Consider the following 18,089-nt stretch of genomic DNA (forward strand, 5'->3'; position numbering starts at 1 on the left):
AGGACCTTGTGAGCCACAAGCTAGCCAGCTGGCAGAACACCTGTTCGGATCCGAGCCGCCTGCCCGAGAGAGCGATGACTCTGGTCAAGCAGACATCGACGAGCAGCGCTGGGAAAGTGAGCGATGGGTGCAACGCGTCCGGCAGGCCGCAGGGGGCTCCGTTCCAGCTCGCCGGGGGCGTGGAACCACCCACAGACCGTGTGAGTAATTCACCACAATGATACCCAGCGTCGCACTGAGGTATTGTGGCTTCTGCGGGAAATCATAATATCCACTCAGGTATATACTGTATAGAGATGCAGACAGGCAGTGATTGACACACAGGGTAGCCAATGAACACACACGGCACAGAACAACCAATCAGCAGACAGGAAACCACCTCTATGAAGCTCACAGGGCATTAAGTCTCCCGCTCTCTGCGGGACCCAGACACTGAGACAGTCAGAGTGCACAAGTCAGTGGACATTATCGCCATGTGGTCGCCAGTAACTGTGATCGAGCCAGTAAATGATCGTCAGTTGGATTAGTCCAGCTTCAACCCACAGCTGGACATGTACAGCCGTTCTTAGTTTAAATAAAACCGCGTTATCATAGAATTTACAGTGCAGAAGGAGGCCACTCGGCCCATCGAGTCTGCACCGGCTCTTGGAAAGAGCACCCTACCCAAGGTCAACACCTCCACCCTATCCCCATAACCCAGTAACCCCACCCAACACTAAGAGCAATTTTGGACACCAAGGGTAATTTATCATGGCCAATCCACCTAGCCTGTACATCTTTGGACTGTGGGAGGAAACCGGAGCACCCGGAGGAAACCCACGCACACACACGTGCAGACTCCGCACAGACAGTGACCCAAGCCGGGAATCGAACCCGTGGACCCTGGCGCTGTGAAGCAATTGTGCTATCCACAATGCTACCGGTGTTAGACGTTTGTTTCTCGCTTCCCTGTTGCAGTCAACGTTGAGCCAACCTGTCGTAATGTAGATCCAGGTATATGACGGAGTGCAGACAGGCAGTGATTGACACACGGGATGGCCAATCAACACACAGAACACAGCAGCCAATCATCAGACAGGACACGGCCACTATAAAGCCAGAGGGCACCAGTTTTCCCGCTCCCTCGGGATCCAGCCTCTGAGACAGTCAGAGCCCGTGAGCTAGTCAGTGCAAACACCATGTGGTAGGCAGTTAGTCTGGTCAGGTTAACCTTAGGTCTCCAGTCACGTCAGCATAGTGTCAACCCACAGTTGAACATGTATTATAGTTAGATGTTCAATAAAATTGTGTTGCATCTCATCGTGTTGGAGGTCTGTCTCTCTCTCTACGCCGCATCAAACGCAGTACACACAGACCCAGCTTACCCAACACATCGAGGGAGACGGGACTCTCTCGCTCGCTGCCGCAATGTTTCCGAATCACCTTTTTCTTTCCCTATTCCCATTGTGAAACTCAGCCTGTTGCAAACGGAGACAGTCGGGAAAGGCGTGCGATGGAAGTGCTCCCGCGGAGAGTTTCGAAAAGCCCCTCCCCACCAACCCAGGCGAGCTCCACGCTGCCTCTACCTCCGAAAACCATCAACAGTGCGACCAGCACCCTACCCGCTCGCAAAACACCCAGTGAAGATCAGGGCAAGAGGCCTGGTAAGTGGAGACAATCAGAATTAACCTCAATGTGAGGGAGAGGGGAAATCAGCCAAGGTTCCTGCTCCTGATCACTGTCCAGTGATCCCTGGGTTAGAGAGAGAGAGGGGGGGAAATCAGCCAGGGTTCCTGCTCCTGATCCCTGTCCAGTGATCCCTGGGTTAGAGAGAGAGGGGAAATCAGCCAGGGTTCCTGCTCCTGATCACTGTCCAGTGATCCCTGGGTTAGAGAGAGAGGGGAAATCAGCCAGGGTTCCTGCTCCTGATCACTGCCCAGTGATCCCTGGGTTAGGGAGAGAGAGAGGGGAAATCAGCCAGGGTTCCTGCTCCTGATCACTGCCCAGTGATCCCTGGGTTAGAGAGAGAGGGGGGAAATCAGCCAGGGTTCCTGCTCCTGATCACTGTCCAGTGATCCCTGGGTTAGAGAGAGAGAGAGTGAAAATCAGCCAGGGTTCCTGCTCCTGATCACTGTCCAGTGATCCCTGGGTTAGAGAGAGAGAGAGGGGAAATCAGCCAGGGTTCCTGCTCCTGATCACTGTCCAGTGATCCCTGGGTTAGAGAGAGAGGGGAAATCAGCCAGGGTTCCTGCTCCTGATCACTGTCCAGTGTACCCTGGGTTAGAGAGAGAGGGGATATCAGCCAGGGTTCCTGCCCCTGATCACTGCCCAGTGATCCCTGGGTTAGAGAGAGAGAGGGGAAATCAGCCAGGGTTCCTGCTCCTGATCACTGTCCAGTGATCCCTGGGTTAGAGAGAGAGGGGAAATCAGCCAGGGTTCCTGCTCCTGATCACTGTCCAGTGATCCCTGGGTTAGAGAGAGAGAGGGGAAATCAGCCAGGGTTCCTGCTCCTGATCACTGTCCAGTGATCCCTGGGTTAGAGAGATAGGGGGGGAATCAGCCAGGGTTCCAGCTCCTGATCACTGTCCAGTGATCCCTGGGTTAGAGAGAGAGAGGGGAAATCAGCCAGGGTTCCTGCTCCTGATCACTGTCCAGTGATCCCTGGGTTAGAGAGAGAGAGGGGAAATCAGCCAGGGTTCCTGCTCCTGATCACTGTCCAGTGATCCCTGGGTTAGAGAGAGAGAGGGGAAATCAGCCAGGGTTCCTGCTCCTGATCACTGCCCAGTGATCCCTGGGATAGAGAGAGAGGAAATCAGCCAGGGTTCCTGCTCCTGGCACTGTCCAGTGATCCCTGGGTTAGAGAGAGAGAGAGGGGAAATCAACCAGGGTTCCTGCTCCTGATCACTGCCCAGTGATCCCTGGGTTAGAGAGAGGGGAAATCAGCCAGGGTTCCTGCTCCTGATCACTGTCCAGTGATCCCTGGGTTAGAGAGAGGGGAAATCAGCCAGGGTTCCTGCTCCTGATCACTGTCCAGTGATCCCTGGGTTAGAGAGAGAGAGGGGGGAAATCAACCAGGGTTCCTGCTCCTGATCACTGTCCAGTGATCCCTGGGTTAGAGAGAGAGGGGGGAAATCAGCCAGGATTCCTGCTCCTGATCACTGTCCAGTGATCCCTGGGTTCGAGAGAGAGAGAGGGGAAATCAGTCAGGGTTCCTGCTCCTGATCACTGTCCAGTGATCCCTGGGTTAGAGAGAGAGAGGAGGGAAATCAGCCAGGGTTCCTGCTCCTGATCACTGTCCAGTGATCCCTCGGTTAGAGAGAGAGGGGAAATCAGCCAGGTTCCTGCTCCTGATCACTGTCCAGTGATCCCTGGGTTAGAGAGAGAGAGGGGATTCAGACAGGGTTCCTGCTCCTGATCACTGTCCAGTGATCCCTGGGTTAGAGAGAGAGGGGGGATGTCAGCCAGGGTTCCTGCTCCTGATCACTGTCCAGTGATCCCTGGGTTAGAGAGAGAGAGAGGGGAAATCAGCCAGGCTTCCTGCTCCTGATCACTGTCCAGTGATCCCTGGGTTAGAGAGAGAGAGGGGAAATCAGCCAGGGTTCCTGCTCCTGATCACTGTCCAGTGATCCCTGGGTTAGAGAGAGAGGAAATCAGCCAGGGTTCCTGCTCCTGATCACTGCCCAGTGATCCCTGGGTTAGAGAGAGGGGGGAAATCAGCCAGGGTCCCTGCTCCTGATCACTGCCCAGTAATCCCTGGGTTAGAGAGAGAGAGAGAGGGGAAATCAACCAGGGTTCCTGCTCCTGATCACTGTCCAGTGATCCCTGGGTTAGAGAGAGGGGAAATCAGCCAAGGATCCTGCTCCTGATCACTGTCCAGTGATCCCTGGGTTAGCGAGAGGGGAAATCAGCCAGGGTTCCTGCTCCTGATCACTGTCCAGTGATCCCTGGGTTAGAGAGAGAGAGGGGGGAAATCAGCCAGGATTCCTGCTCCTGATCACTGTCCAGTGATCCCTGGGTTAGAGAGAGAGAGGGGAAATCAGCCAGGGTTCCTGCTCCTGATCACTGTCCAGTGATCCCTGGGTTAGAGAGAGAGAGGGGAAATCAGCCAGGGTTCCTGCTGCTGATCACTGTCCAGTGATCCCTGGGTTAGAGAGAGAGAGGGGAAATCAGCCAGGGTTCCTGCTCCTGATCACTGTCCAGTGATCCTGGGTTAGAGAGAGAGGGGAAATCAGCCAGGGTTCCTGCTCCTGATCACTGCCCAGTGATCCCTGGGTTAGAGAGAGAGGGGAAATCAGCCAGGGTTCCTGCTCCTGATCACTGTCCAGTGATCCCTGGGTTAGAGAGAGAGGGGAAATCAGCCAGGGTTCCTGCTCCTGATCACTGCCCAGTGATCCCTGGGTTAGAGAGAGGGGGAAATCAGCCAGGGTTCCTGCTCCTGATCCCTGTCCAGTAATCCCTGGGTTAGAGAGAGGGGGAAATCAGCCAGGGTTCCTGCCCCTGATCACTGTCCAGTGATCCCTGGGTAAGAGAGAGAGAGGGGAAATCAGCCAGGGTTCCTGCTCCTGATCACTGCCCAGTGATCCCTGGGTTAGAGAGAGAGGGAAATCAGCCAGGGTTCCTGCTCCTGATCACTGTCCAGTGATCCCTGGGTTAGAGAGAGAGAGGGGAAATCAGCCAGGGTTCCTGCTCCTGATCACTGCCCAGTGATCCCTGGGTTAGAGAGAGGGGGAAATCAGCCAGGGTTCCTGCTCCTGATCACTGTCCAGTGATCCCTGGGTTAGAGAGAGAGAGGGGGGAAATCAGCCAGGGTTCCTGCTCCTGATCACTGTCCAGTGATCCCTGGGTTAGAGAGAGAGAGGGGAAATCAGCCAGGGTTCCTGCTCCTGATCACTGCCCAGTGATACCTGGGTTAGAGAGAGAGAGGGGAAATCAGCCAGGGTTCCTGCTCCTGATCATTGTCCAGTGATCCCTGGGTTAGAGAGAGAGAGGGGAAATCAGCCAGGGTTCCTGCTCCTGATCACTGTCCAGTGATCCCTGTGTTAGAGAGAGAGGGGAAATCAGCCAGGGTTCCTGCTGCTGATCACTGACCAGTGATCCCTGGGTTAGAGAGAGAGTGGGGAAATCAGCCAGGGTTCCTGCTCCTGATCACTGTCCAGTGATCCCTGGGTTAGAGAGAGAGAGAGGGGAAATCAGCCAGGGTTCCTGCTCCTGATCACTGTCCAGTGATCCCTGGGTTAGGGAGAGAGAGGGGGGAAATCAGCCAGGGTTCCTGCTCCTGATCACTGTCCAGTGATCCCTGGGTTAGAGAGAGAGAGGGGAAATCAGCCAGGGTTCCTGCTCCTGATCACTGTCCAGTGATCCCTGGGTTAGAGAGAGGGAGAGGGGGGAAATCAGCCAGGGTTCCTGCTCCTGATCACTGTCCAGTGATCCCTGGGTTAGAGAGAGAGAGGGGAAATCAGCTAGGGTTCCTGCTCCTGATCACTGCCCAGTGATCCCTGGGTTAGAGAGAGAGGGGAAATCAGCCAGGGTTCCTGCTCCTGATCACTGTCCAGTGATCCCTGGGTTAGAGAGAGAGGGGAAATCAGCCAGGGTTCCTGCTCCTGATCACTGCCCAGTGATCCCTGGGTTAGAGAGAGAGAGGGGAAATCAGCCAGGGTTCCTGCTCCTGATCACTGCCCAGTGATCCCTGGGTTAGAGAGAGAGAGGAAATCAGCCAGGGTTCCTGCTCCTGATCACTGTCCAGTGATCCCTGGGTTAGAGAGAGACGGGAAATCAGCCAGGGTTCCTGCTCCTGATCACTGTCCAGTGATCCCTGGGTCAGAGAGAGAGAGGGGAAATCAGCCAGGGTTCCTGCTCCTGATCACTGCCCAGTGATCCCTGGGTTAGAGAGAGAGAGATAGGGGAAATCAGCCAGGGTTCCTGCTCCTGATCACTGTCCAGTGATCTCTGGGTTAGAGAGAGAGAGGGGAAATCAGCCAGGGTTCCTGTTCCTGACACTGTCCAGTGATCCCTGGGTTAGAGAGAGAGGGGAAATCAGCCAGGGTTCCTTCTCCTGATCACTGCCCAGTGATCCCTGGGTTAGAGAGAGAGGGGAAATCAGCCAGGATTCCTGCTCCTGATCACTGTCCAGTGATCCCTGGGTTAGAGAGAGGGGGGAAATCTGCCAGGGTTCCTGCTCCTGATCACTGTCCATTGATCCCTGGGTTAGAGAGAGAGAGGGGAAATCAGCCAGGGTTCCTGCTCCTGATCACTGCCCAGTGTACCCTGGGTTAGAGAGAGAGAGAGGGGGGAAATCAGCCAGGGTTCCTGCTCCTGATCACTGTCCAGTGATCCCTGGGTTAGAGAGAGAGAGAGGGGAAATCAGCCAGGGTTCCTGCTCCTGATCACTGTCCAGTGATCCCTGGGTTAGAGAGAGAGGGGAAATCAGCCAGGGTTCCTGCTCCTGATCACTGTCCAGTGATCCCTGGGTTAGAGAGGGAGAGGGGAAATCAGCCAGGGTACCTGCTCCTGATCACTGCCCAGTGATCCCTGGGTTAGAGAGAGGGGGGAAATCAGCCAGGGTTCCTGCTCCTGATCACTGTCCAGTGATCTCTGGGTTAGAGAGAGAGAGAGGAAATCAGCCAGGGTTCCTGCTCCTGATCACTGTCCAGTGATCCCTGGGTTAGAGAGAGAGAGAGGGGGGAAATCAGCCAGGGTTCCTGCTCCTGATCACTGTCCAGTGATCCCTGGGTTAGAGAGAGAGAGGGGAAATCAGCCAGGGTTCCTGCTCCTGATCACTGTCCAGTGATCCCTGGGTTAGAGAGAGAGAGGGGAAATCAGCCAGGGTTCCTGCTCCTGATCACTGTCCAGTGATCCCTGGGTTAGAGAGAGAGAGGGGAAATCAGCCAGGGTTCCTGCTCCTGATCACTGTCCAGTGATCCCTGGATTAGAGAGAGATAGGGGAAATCAGCCAGGGTTCCTGCTCCTGATCACTGCCCAGTGATCCCTGGGTTAGAGAGAGAGAGGGGGGAAATCAGCCGGGGTTCCTGCTCCTGATCACTGCCCAGTGATCCCTGGGTTAGAGAGAGAGAGGGGAAATCAGCCAGGGTTCCTGCTCCTGATCACTGTCCAGTCATCCCTGGGTTAGAGAGAGAGGGGAAATCAGCCAGGGTTCCTGCCCCTGATCACTGTCCAGTGATCCCTGGGTTAGAGAGAGAGGGGAAATCAGCCAGGGTTCCTGCTCCTGATCACTGTCCAGTGATCCCTGTAACGATGGTAGGTGAAAGACGAAGATAATTATTTGCTGGGAATGACCTGTGTTTGTGTGATTTACCTTTCCCCCCCCCCGGCCCCACAGGGCAGCATGCCAGCCTCCCGAGCGCTCCGTCCGCCCTCCGAATGGACCGACCGAGGGTCAGAGCTGTCTTCAGCCACGCGGGAGGCAAGAACGAAACGCTACTGAGTTTCAAGGTGGACGAGATCATCAAGCTCCTCGTCCCTGAGGCGAAGGATGGATGGCATTACGGAGAGAGCGAGGTGACAAATGAGTGAGTGCCCTCGCAGACGGGATCAGGAGCTGGCGGCCACTCCCCTCAACGCCCACACTGTTTAATACCCTCGCTTCCCTCGCCCTCAGTACCCATCATGATTCAGTGGGTCGTGGGCCAGTACTGAGGGAGTGCCGCACTCTCAGTGGGTCAGTACTGAGGGAGTGCCGCACTGTCGGAGGGAGATGTCTATACTCTACGATTTGAGCTCCATAATCCAGGCCCACACTCCCCCCGGTGCCAGTACTGAGGGAGCGCTGCACTGTCGGAGGGAGATGTATATACTCTAGGGTTTGAGCTCCATAATCCAGGCCCACACTCCCCCCGGTGCCAGTACTGAGGGAGCGCTGCACTGTCGGAGGGAGATGTCTATACTCTAGGATTTGAGCTCCATAATCCAGGCCCACACTCCCCCCCCCCCCCGGTGCCAGTACTGAGGGAGCGCCGCACTGTCGGAGGGAGATGTCTATACTCTAGGATTTGAGCTCCATAATCCAGGCCCACACTCCCCCCCGGTGCCAGTACTGAGGGAGCGCTGCACTGTCGGAGGGAGATGTCTATACTCTAGGATTTGAGCTCCATAATCCAGTCCGACACTCCCCCCGGTGCCAGTACTGAGGGAGCGCTGCACTGTCGGAGGGAGATGTCTATACTCTAGGATTTGAGCTCCATAATCCAGTCCGACACTCCCCCCGGTGCCAGTACTGAGGGAGCGCTGCACTGTCGGAGGGAGATGTCTATACTCTAGGATTTGAGCTCCATAATCCAGGCCCACACTCCCCCCCGGTGCCAGTACTGAGGGAGCGCTGCACTGTCGGAGGGAGATGTCTATACTCAGGTGGGCAATGATTGGATTGTCGAGGAGGTTGTGAATTCTGCAATGTTGTTCTCTCTTTCTGTCTTTCTAGAAAGGGCTGGTTTCCATATTCCTACACAAAACCTCTATGCGAGGTTTCGACCGAGCGACAAGCGCTTTCCAAGTAAGTTAGTACACAGACCTTCACAATCCCAATGGACCCAAACCCCTTCCCGTTCACTCCCACTCTACCCAAACCCCTTCCCGTTCACGCCCACTGTACACAATCCCAATGGACCCAAACCCCTTCCCATTCACTCCCACTCTACACAATCCCAATGGACCCAAACCCCTTCCCGTTCACTCCCACTGTACACAATCCCAATGGACCCAAACCTCTTCCCGCTCACTCCCACTGTGCACAATCCCAATGGACCCAAACCCCTTCCCGTTCACTCCAACTGTACACAATCCCAATGGACCCAAACCCCTTCCCGTTCACTCCCACTGTACACAATCCCAATGGACCCAATCCCCTTCCCGTTCACTCCCACTGTACACAATCCCAATGGCCCCAAACCCCTTCCCGTTCACTCCCACTGTGCACAATCCCAATGGACCCAAACCCCTTCCCGTTCACTCCCACTGTGCACAATCCCAATGGACCCAAACCCCTTCCCGTTCACTCCCACTGTGCACAATCCCAATGGACCCAAACCTCTTCCCGTTCACTCCCACTGTACACAATCCCAATGGACCCAAACCCCTTCCCGTTCACCTCCCACTCTACACAATCCCAATGGACCCAAAACCCTTCCCATTCACTCCCACTGTACACAATCCCAATGGACCCAAACCCCATCCCGTTCACTCCCACTCTACACATTCCCAATGGACCCAAACCCCTTCCCATTCACTCCCACTGTACACAATCCCAATGGACCCAAACCCCTTCCCACTCACTCCCACTGTACACAGTCCCAATGGATCCAAACCCCTTCCCATTCACTCCCACTGTGCACAATCCCAATGGACCCAAACCCCTTCCCATTCACTCCCACTGTACACAATCCCAATGGACCCAAACCCCTTCCCGTTCACTCCCACACTACACAATCCCAATGGACCCAAACCCCTTCCCGTTCACTCCCACACTACACAATCCCAAGGGACACAAATCCCTTCCCGTTCACTCCCACTGTACTCAATCCCAATGGACTCAAACCCCTTCCCATTCACTCCCACTGTACACAATCACAATGGACCCAAACCCCTTCCCGTTCACTCCCACACTACACAATCCCAAGGGACACAAATCCCTTCCCGTTCACTCCCACTGTACTCAATCCCAATGGACCCAAACCCCTTCCTGTTCACTCCCATTGTACACAATCCCAATGGACCCAAACCCCTTCCCATTCACTCCCACTCTTCACAATCCCAATGGACCCAAACCCCTTCCCGTTCACTCCCATTGTACACAATCCCAATGGCCTCAAACCCCTTCCCGTTCACTCCCACTGTACTCAATCCCAATGGACCCAAACCCCTTCCCGTTCACTCCCATTGTACACAATCCCAATGGACCCAAACCCCTTGCCATTCACTCCCACTGTGCACAATCCGAATGGACCCAAACCCCTTCCCGTTCACTCCCACTGTGCACAATCCCAATGGACCCAAACCCCTTCCCGTTCACTCCCACTGTGCACAATCCCAATGGACTCAAACCCCTTCCCGTTCACTCCCACTGTGCACAATGCCAATGGACTCAAACCCCTTCCAGTTCTGTTGGCCGGTTCTGTCTTGTTTTAACGTTGAGATTCCCCCTGATGATTCAGTGAACCGGTCAGCATATAGTTCTGCCGTTGATCTACACCGAGTTTCCATGGATCTCATTGAATTTCAATTTCTTTTTCGTTCAATCCCCTGCCTCGCTCCATCTCTTTGGTCTCTATCTCTCTCACTATCTGTCTCACTCCCATTCGCTCCCTCTTCCTCATCCCTCTCCCTCCTCTCCCTATCTCCCCTCGCTTGCCCTACCCCCTCCCATCGAATCTTCCTCTGTATTGCTCCCTCTTTTTCTCTCTCACCTCGCTCTCCTCCACCTCTCTCTCCCCCTCGCTCTCCCCCTCTCTCTCTCCACCTCTGTCTCCCCCACGTCTCTCTCCTCCTCTCTCTCCCCCTCTCACTACCTCTCTCTCTCCTCCACCTCTCTCTCCCCCACGTCTCTCACCCCACCTCTCTCTCCCCCTCGCTCTCCCCCTCTCTCTCCACCTCTCCCCCACGTCTCTCTCCTCCTCTCTCTCCCCCTCTCACTCCCCTCTCTCCCCCACCTCTCTCTCCTCCCCTCTCTCTCCCCCTCTCACCCCCTCTCTCTTCCCCCTCTTTCTCCCCCTCTCTCTCCCCTTTCTCTCTCTCCCCCCTCTCTCTCCCCCTCCCCCTCCCTCTCCCCCCTCTCTCTCCCCACTTCTCTCTCCCCCTCCCTCCCCCCTCTCTCTCCCCCCTCTCTCTCCACCCTCTCTCTCCCCCCTCTCTCTCCCCTCTCTCTCTCCCCCTCTCTCTCCCCCCGCTCTCTCTCCCCCCTCTCTCTCCCCCTCTCTCCCCCCTCACTCTCCCCCTCCCTCCCCCCCTCTCTCTCTCCCCCTCTCTCTCCCCCTCTCTCCCCCCTCTCTCTCTCCCCCTCTCTTTCTCCCCCTCTTTCTCCCCCTCTCTCTCTCCCTCTCCCCTCTCTCTCTCTCTCCCCCTCTCTCCCCTCTCTCTCCCCTCTCTCTCACCCCCTCCCCTCTCTCTCTCTCGCCCCCTCCCTCGCTCTCCCCCTTTCTCTCTCTCTGTCTCCTCCCCCTTTTTCTCTCTCTCTCCCCCACTCTCTCCCCTATCCTCCCCTCCTCACTACCCCTCCTTTCTCTCCTTTCCCCCTCCAATTCCCCCCCCCCCCCTCCCAGTTTACAGGCCAGCAAGTTTAACAGTGTCAGCACCGGGAGATTGGATGAAGTTGGGGCCTCCTCGGGGTCAGAGGTCGGCTGCTACGTCAGGAAGGGCAACAGCTCGTTCCCCGCCAGCGGGGTAGTGCGTCCTCGGCCATTCAGCATGATGAACCCTGACCTCTCGCAGGTACGACCCCGTCCCCCACACCCCTCCCCCGCATCGGGGCCTGGTGTTCACTCTGATTGGTCACCGAGCTGAACTGTGGTGTCGTTCCCTGAGGAAGGAGGCAATCGGGCCCCTCGAGCCTACCCCAATCCCCACCTCACCCCCCCCAGTGCCCTCTGACGTCCTCTTCCTCAGCGAGGAACCAACTTGCCCTGGGCTTCACGATCTTCAAACACGCAACGTCCTCGGTCAAACCCCCGGCCCAGCTCCCAGCGTCCGATCCCGGGGCTCCGGACGCTTCGGGAAGTGTGGAGAGCACGTCCCCTCGCTCCCAGAAGTCTCCTCCCTCCGGCCATCGAGGAGCCACCTGAGGATTGGCCGTCCTCACCGCTTGCTGGCTCGTCAGGGAGCGGGGGTCACGGCCTGGGAGAGGGGGGTGTCCCAAATGGGGGAAGGGTTGGCGCTGGGAGATGGGAGTCAATGAGGAGAGGGTTAAGGGGAGATTGAATCGAGACGTTCCGAATGGGGGAGGGGTTTGAGATGGGAGATCGGAGTCAATGAGGAGAAGGTTAAGAGGGAGATTGAATCGAGACGTTCCAAATGGGGGCGGGGTTTGAGATGGGAGTCAATGAGGAGAAGGTTAAGGGGGAGATTGAATTGAGGCGTTCCAAATGGGGGGAGGGTTTGCGATGGGAGATGGGGGTCAATGAGGAGAAGGTTAAGGGGGAGATTGAATCGAGACGTTCCAAATGGGGGATGGGTTTGAGATGGGAGTCAATGAGGAGAAGGTTAAGGGGGAGATTGAATCGAGACGTTCCAAATGGGGGAAGGGTTTGAGATGGGAGATGGGAGTCAATAAGGGGAAGGTTAAGGGGGAGATTGAATCGAGACGTTCCAAATGGGGGAAGGGTTTGCGATGGGAGTCAATGAGGAGAAGGTTAAGGGAGAGATTGAATCGAGACGTTCCGAATGGGGGAGGGGTTTGAGATGGGAGTTAATGAGGAGAAGGTTAAGGGGGAGATTGAATCGAGACGTTCCAAATGGGGGAAGGGTTTGCGATGGGAGATGGGAGTCAATGAGGAGAAGGTTAAGGGAGAGACAGAGAGAGAAAGAGATGAGAGTTGTAGGGCTGGAAGAGGTTACAGAGATAGGGAGGGGGGGAGCGAGGGATTTGCACAAGAGGATGAGAATTGTAGGGACTGGAGGAGGTTACAGAGATAGGGAGGGAGGGGGCGAGGGAGGGATTTGAACAGGAGGATGAGAATTGTAGGGGCTGGAGGAGGTTACAGAGATAGGGAGGGAGGGAGGGATTTGAACAGGAGGATGGGAATTGTAGGGGCTGGAGGAGGTTACAGAGATAGGGAGGGATGGAGAGATTTGAACAGGAGGATGGGAATTGTAGAGGCTGGAGGAGGTTACAGAGATAGGGAGGGAGGGGGAGCGAGGGAGGGATTTGAACAGCAGGATGGGAATTGTAGGGGCTGGAGGAGGTTACAGAGATAGGGAGGGAGGGAGGGATTTGAACAGGAGGATGAGAGTTGTAGGTGCTGGAGGAGGTTACAGAGATAGGGAGGGAGGGGGGTGAGGGAGCGGGGATTAGACGCTCCCAGGTTATCTCCGAAGACCTCTTCCGATATTCCTTCTTTTATACCGGCTCACGTGTACACGGCAAGCCTGAGTCCTGACGTCCAATCCAGACTTAAACCGGAATAAACAGGATATCCCTGTTCAGCCAGGATGACTCAATCAAGATCCATTGTCCTTTCGAACACTCCTGTCCGACCAGCTACTAGCCCCTTCTGGAGTCCGACGGCCTCTCTTTTGTTTGCCCCGTGCGTGGAAGTCAGTTACATATTTGTGGCCTCATTGTGTTCTCCCTCATTATTGCGAACCTCTCCTTCACGGCTGCCCCACCTCATGACCCCCCTCTCCCTGTCTTATCTTCCAGCTCAGCGGGGACTTGACGGTGACCGGGAATCGCTCTCCGAGGTAGGCAGCCTTCCGCAACTGTCCCGAACCGCTGGTCCCCACGCCCGCCCGGCGAGCGAGCGAGCGAACCCGCGGAGCTGTGAAGTCCATTGCGGCCAATCGGACGGGGCCTCGCTTTCGAGGGTGGGGCTTCCGGGGGGGGGGGGGGGGACGAGGGAGACGGGACGCTCCCGGTCTCTGTGGGTGAGGGTGGGAGGGTGTAGAACATGGAACAGTCCAGCACAGTTCAGGCCCTTCAGCCCGCGATGTTGTGCCGACCATTTATCCTAATCTAAGATCAACCTAACCTACACCCCTTCAATTTACTGCTGTCCATGTGCCTGTCTAAGAGTTGCTTAAATGTCCCCAATGACTCTGACTCCACCACCTCTGCTGGCAGTGAATTCCACACCCCCACCACTCTCTGTGTAACGAACCGCCCTCTGACATCTCCCCTATACCTTCCTCCAATCACCTTAAAATTATGTCCCCTCGTGACAGCCATTTCCACCCTGGGGAAAAGTCTCTGGCTATCCACTCTATCCATGCCTCTCATCACCTTGTACACCTCTCTCAAGTCACCTCGCTTCCTTCTTCACTCCAGTGAGAAATGCCCTTGCTCCCTCAACCTTTCTTCATAAGACCTGCCCTCCAGTCCAGGCAGCATCCTGGTAAATCTCCTCCGTACCCTCTCCAAAGCATTCACATCCTTCCTATAATGAGGCGACCAGAACTGGATACAATATTCCAAGTGTGGTCTAACTAGGGTTTTATAAAGTTGCAGGAAAACCTCACGGCTCTTAAACTCAATCCCCTTGTTAATGAAAGCCAACACACCATACGCCTTCATAACAGCCCCATCAACCTGGGTGGCAACTTTGAGGGATCTATGTACGTGGACCCCAAGATCCCTCTGTTCCTCCACACTTCCAAGAATTCTGCCTTTAACCCTGTATTCAGCATTCAAATTCGACCTTCCAAAATGAATCACTTCACATTTATCTGGGTTGAACTCCTATCTATTGAGGGAGACGGGAGGGTCTCGGTGACTGTGGGTGAGGTTCGGAGGGTTGTGAGGGAGACGGGAGGGTCTCGGTCACTGTGGGTGAGGTTCGGTGGGTTGTGAGGGAGACGGGAGGGTCTCGGTCACTGTGGGTGAGGTTCGGAGGGTTGTGAGGGAGACGGCAGGGTCTCGGTGACTGTGGGTGAGGTTCGGTGGGTTGTGAGGGAGACGGGAGGGTCTCGGTGACTGTGGGTGAGGTTCGGAGGGTTGTGAGGGAGACGGGAGGGTCTCGGTGACTGTGGGTGAGGTTCGGAGGGTTGTGAGGGAGACGGGAGGGTCTCGGTGACTGTGGGTGAGGTTCGGAGGGTTGTGAGGGAGACGGGAGGGTCTCGGTCACTGTGGGTGAGGTTCGGAGGGTTGTGAGGGAGACGGGAGGGTCTCGGTCACTGTGGGTGAGGTTCGGAGGGTTGTGAGGGAGACGGGAGGGTCTCGGTCACTGTGGGTGAGGTTCGGAGGGTTGTGAGGGAGACGGGAGGGTCTCGGTGACTGTGGGTGAGGTTCGGAGGGTTGTGAGGGAGACGGGAGGGTCTCGGTGACTGTGGGTGAGGTTCGGAGGGTTGTGAGGGAGACGGGAGGGTCTCGGTGACTGTGGGTGAGGTTCGGAGGGTTGTGAGGGAGACGGAGGTTCTCGGTGACTGTGGGTGAGGTTCGGAGGGTTGTGAGGGAGACGGGAGGGTCTCGGTGACTGTGGGTGAGGTTCGGAGGGTTGTGAGGGAGACGGCAGGGTCTCGGTGACTGTGGGTGAGGTTCGGTGGGTTGTGAGGGAGACGGGAGGGTCTCGGTCACTGTGGGTGAGGTTCGGAGGGTTGTGAGGGAGACGGGAGGGTCTCGGTGACTGTGGGTGAGGTTCGGAGGGTTGTGAGGGAGACGGGAGGGTCTCGGTGACTGTGGGTGAGGTTCGGAGGGTTGTGAGGGAGACGGAGGTTCTCGGTGACTGTGGGTGAGGTTCGGAGGGTTGTGAGGGAGACGGGAGGGTCTCGGTCACTGTGGGTGAGGTTCGGAGGGTTGTGAGGGAGACGGGAGGGTCTCGGTGACTGTGGGTGAGGTTCGGAGGGTTGTGAGGGAGACGGGAGGGTCTCGGTGACTGTGGGTGAGGTTCGGAGGGTTGTGAGGGAGACGGAGGTTCTCGGTCACTGTGGGTGAGGGTTCTGTGGGAGACGGGAGCCTCCTAAACGGGCGCCGATCCGGAAACGCTCCATCCACACCTCCCTAAACGTTGGGTCTTCATTTTGACAGGAGCAACCCCTTCACCAACGTGCGTTTGAAACGGACCGTCACCAACGATCGATCAGCTCCTGCTCTCCGCTGAGGGATAGTCTACGATCGTTCAGGAGCGGGCAAGAAGCGGTCTGAATCCAGGGCCTTCGACGTAACTGCCCTCTGTCTAACCGGACCCTCCCTCCCCTTCACCCTGGCCCTCTCTCGGAGAGAGGACGAGCTGAGCAATATCTGACTAACCCCAATGTGCATTGTAACATGATTGATTGCTTTCTATGTATGGGCATGAACTGACCAGTCTCCCGCCCTCTTTCACGCAATGTTTAGCAGTGTAGTTTAGGGGGGGGGGGGCGGGCGCGCAGAGGGGTGGTGGGTGTTCCCCGTGTGCCCGCCCCCCCTCCCCCTCGAGGGGGTAGAGGTGATGACTTTGGAAGGCCCCCTGCCTCAGGTGCGAGTGGCTGCGGTGCGTCTTGTAGACGGTGCACACGGCTGCCGCTGTGCGTCAGGGGGGCGGAGGGACCAGATGTGGGAGGGGGCGGGTGGTTAACCTCTCGATCGAGCAGGGTTGGGGGGGGGGGCTCGTCCGGGATAGTGTCGAGCTTCCCGTGTGTGGTCGGGAGCCGCGCTCATCCAGGCGAGTAGAGAGTGAGTCCCGTCACTCTCCTGACTTGTGTCCGTGTGTGGGTGGCGGACAGGCTTTGGGTGGGGGGGGGGTATGGAGGGTGGGGGTCAGGAGGTGAGTTACTCTCCCCAGGATTCCCAGCCTCTGACCTGCTCCGCTAGCCACAGGATTGATACGACTGGGTCCAGTTCAGATTCTCATCAATGGTAATCTCCGTGATGTCGATGGTGGTGAGGGATTCAGCGATGGGAGGGGGTGGGGGGCAGCGGGATTGGCTAAGATGAACTCGTCACTGGGACACGATGGTCGAACGATTTACGGAACACAAGCCTCCTGCAATGTTGGCAAGGAGACCACAGAGGCAGCCATTTTGACACAGCAAGATTCCACTAACAGGTAGGTAGGCTAGAAAGACAAGAGGGAGACAGAGGGGGAGAGGATTAGGACAGGAACTCGAGAGCACTGGATTTGAACAGGAGGGTGGAATTGTGGGGGCTGGAGGAGGTTACAGAGATAGGGAGGGAGGGGACGAGGGAGGGATTTGAACAGGGGGATGAGAATTGTAGGGGATGGAGGAGGTTACAGAGATAGCGAGGGAGGGATTTGAACAGGAGGATGAGAATTGTAGGGGATGGAGGAGGTTACTGAGAGTGAGGGAGGGATTTGAACAGGAGGATGAGAATTGTAGGGGATGGAGGAGGTTACAGAGATAGGGAGGGAGGGAGGGATTTGAACAGGAGGATGAGAATTGTAGGGGCTGGAGGAGGTTACAGAGATAGGGAGCGAGTGAGGGAGGGATTTGAACAGGAGGATAAGAATTGTAGGAGCTGGAGGAGGTTACAGAGATAGGGAGGGAGGGAGGGATTTGAACAGGAGGATGAGAATTTTAGGGGCTGGAGGAGGTTACAGAGATAGGGAGGGAGGGATTTGAACAGGAGGATGGGAATTGTAGGGGCTGGAGGAGGTTACAGAGATAGGGAGGGAGAGAGGGATTTGAACAGGAGGATGGGAATTGTAGGGGCTGGAGGAGGTTACAGAGATAGGGAGGGAGGGATTTGAGCAGGAGGATGAGAATTGTAGGGGCTGGAGGACGTTACAAAGATAGGGAGGGAGGGATTTGAACAGGAGGATAGGAATTGTAGGGGCTGGAGGAGGTTACAGAGATAAGGAGGGAGGGATTTGAACAGGAGGATGGGAATTGTAGGGGCTGGAGGAGGTTACAGAAAGAGGCAGGGAGGGAGGGAGGGATTTGAACAGGAGGATGGGAATTGTAGGGGCTGGAGGAGGTTACAGAGATAGGTAGGGAGGGAGGGATTTGAACGAGGATGAGAATTTTAGGGGCTGGAGGAGGTTACAGAGATAGGGAGGGAGGGAGGGATTTGAACAGGAGGATGGGAATTGTAGGGGCTGGAGGAGGTTACAGAGATAGGGAGGGAGGGATTTGAACAGGAGGATGAGAATTGTAGGGGCTGGAGGAGGTTACAGAGATAGGGAGGGAGGGATTTGAACAGGAGGATGAGAATTGTAGGGGCTGGAGGAGGTTACAGAGATAGGGAGGGAGGGATTTGAACAGGAGGATGGGAATTGTAGGGGCTGGAGGAGGTTACAGAAAGAGGCAGGGAGGGAGGGAGTGATTTGAACAGGAGGATGGGAATTGTAGGGGCTGGAGGAGGTTACAGAGATAGGGAGGGAGGGATTTGAACTGGAGGTTGAGAATTGTAGGGGCTGGAGGAGGTTACAGAGATAGGGAGGGTGTGATTTGAACAGGAGGATGGGAATTGTAGGGGCAGGAGGAGGTTACAGAGATAGGGAGGGAGGGATTTG

At 56.2% G+C, this 18,089-nt stretch overlaps 1 protein-coding gene across 1 annotated transcript; it reads left to right on the forward strand.

The window, feature by feature from the left end:
- Window positions 1-16,101, forward strand: LOC119960798 (brain-specific angiogenesis inhibitor 1-associated protein 2-like). The gene is made up of 7 exons (XM_038788404.1): window positions 1-200; window positions 1,457-1,643; window positions 7,316-7,505; window positions 8,414-8,485; window positions 11,247-11,415; window positions 13,343-13,383; window positions 15,662-16,101. The coding sequence occupies exons 1-7, from the start codon at window positions 75-77 to the stop codon at window positions 15,732-15,734; spliced, it is 858 nt and encodes a 285-aa protein (XP_038644332.1). The 5' UTR covers window positions 1-74; the 3' UTR covers window positions 15,735-16,101.
- The last annotated feature ends 1,988 nt before the right edge of the window (window positions 16,102-18,089 follow it).

Source organism: Scyliorhinus canicula, unplaced genomic scaffold (genome assembly GCF_902713615.1).
Source record: "Scyliorhinus canicula unplaced genomic scaffold, sScyCan1.1, whole genome shotgun sequence".
Taxonomy (NCBI): domain Eukaryota; kingdom Metazoa; phylum Chordata; class Chondrichthyes; order Carcharhiniformes; family Scyliorhinidae; genus Scyliorhinus; species Scyliorhinus canicula.

Excerpts from the sequence above, each read along its gene's own strand:
- LOC119960798 (XM_038788404.1), top strand. The coding sequence starts at position 75 with ATGACTCTGGTCAAGCAGACATCGACGAGCAGCGCTGGGAAAGTGAGC. Across the intron at positions 11,416-13,342 it reads TGAACCCTGACCTCTCGCAG|CTCAGCGGGGACTTGACGGT; the intron begins GTACGACCCCGT and ends CTTATCTTCCAG. Across the intron at positions 13,384-15,661 it reads ACCGGGAATCGCTCTCCGAG|GAGCAACCCCTTCACCAACG; the intron begins GTAGGCAGCCTT and ends TCATTTTGACAG.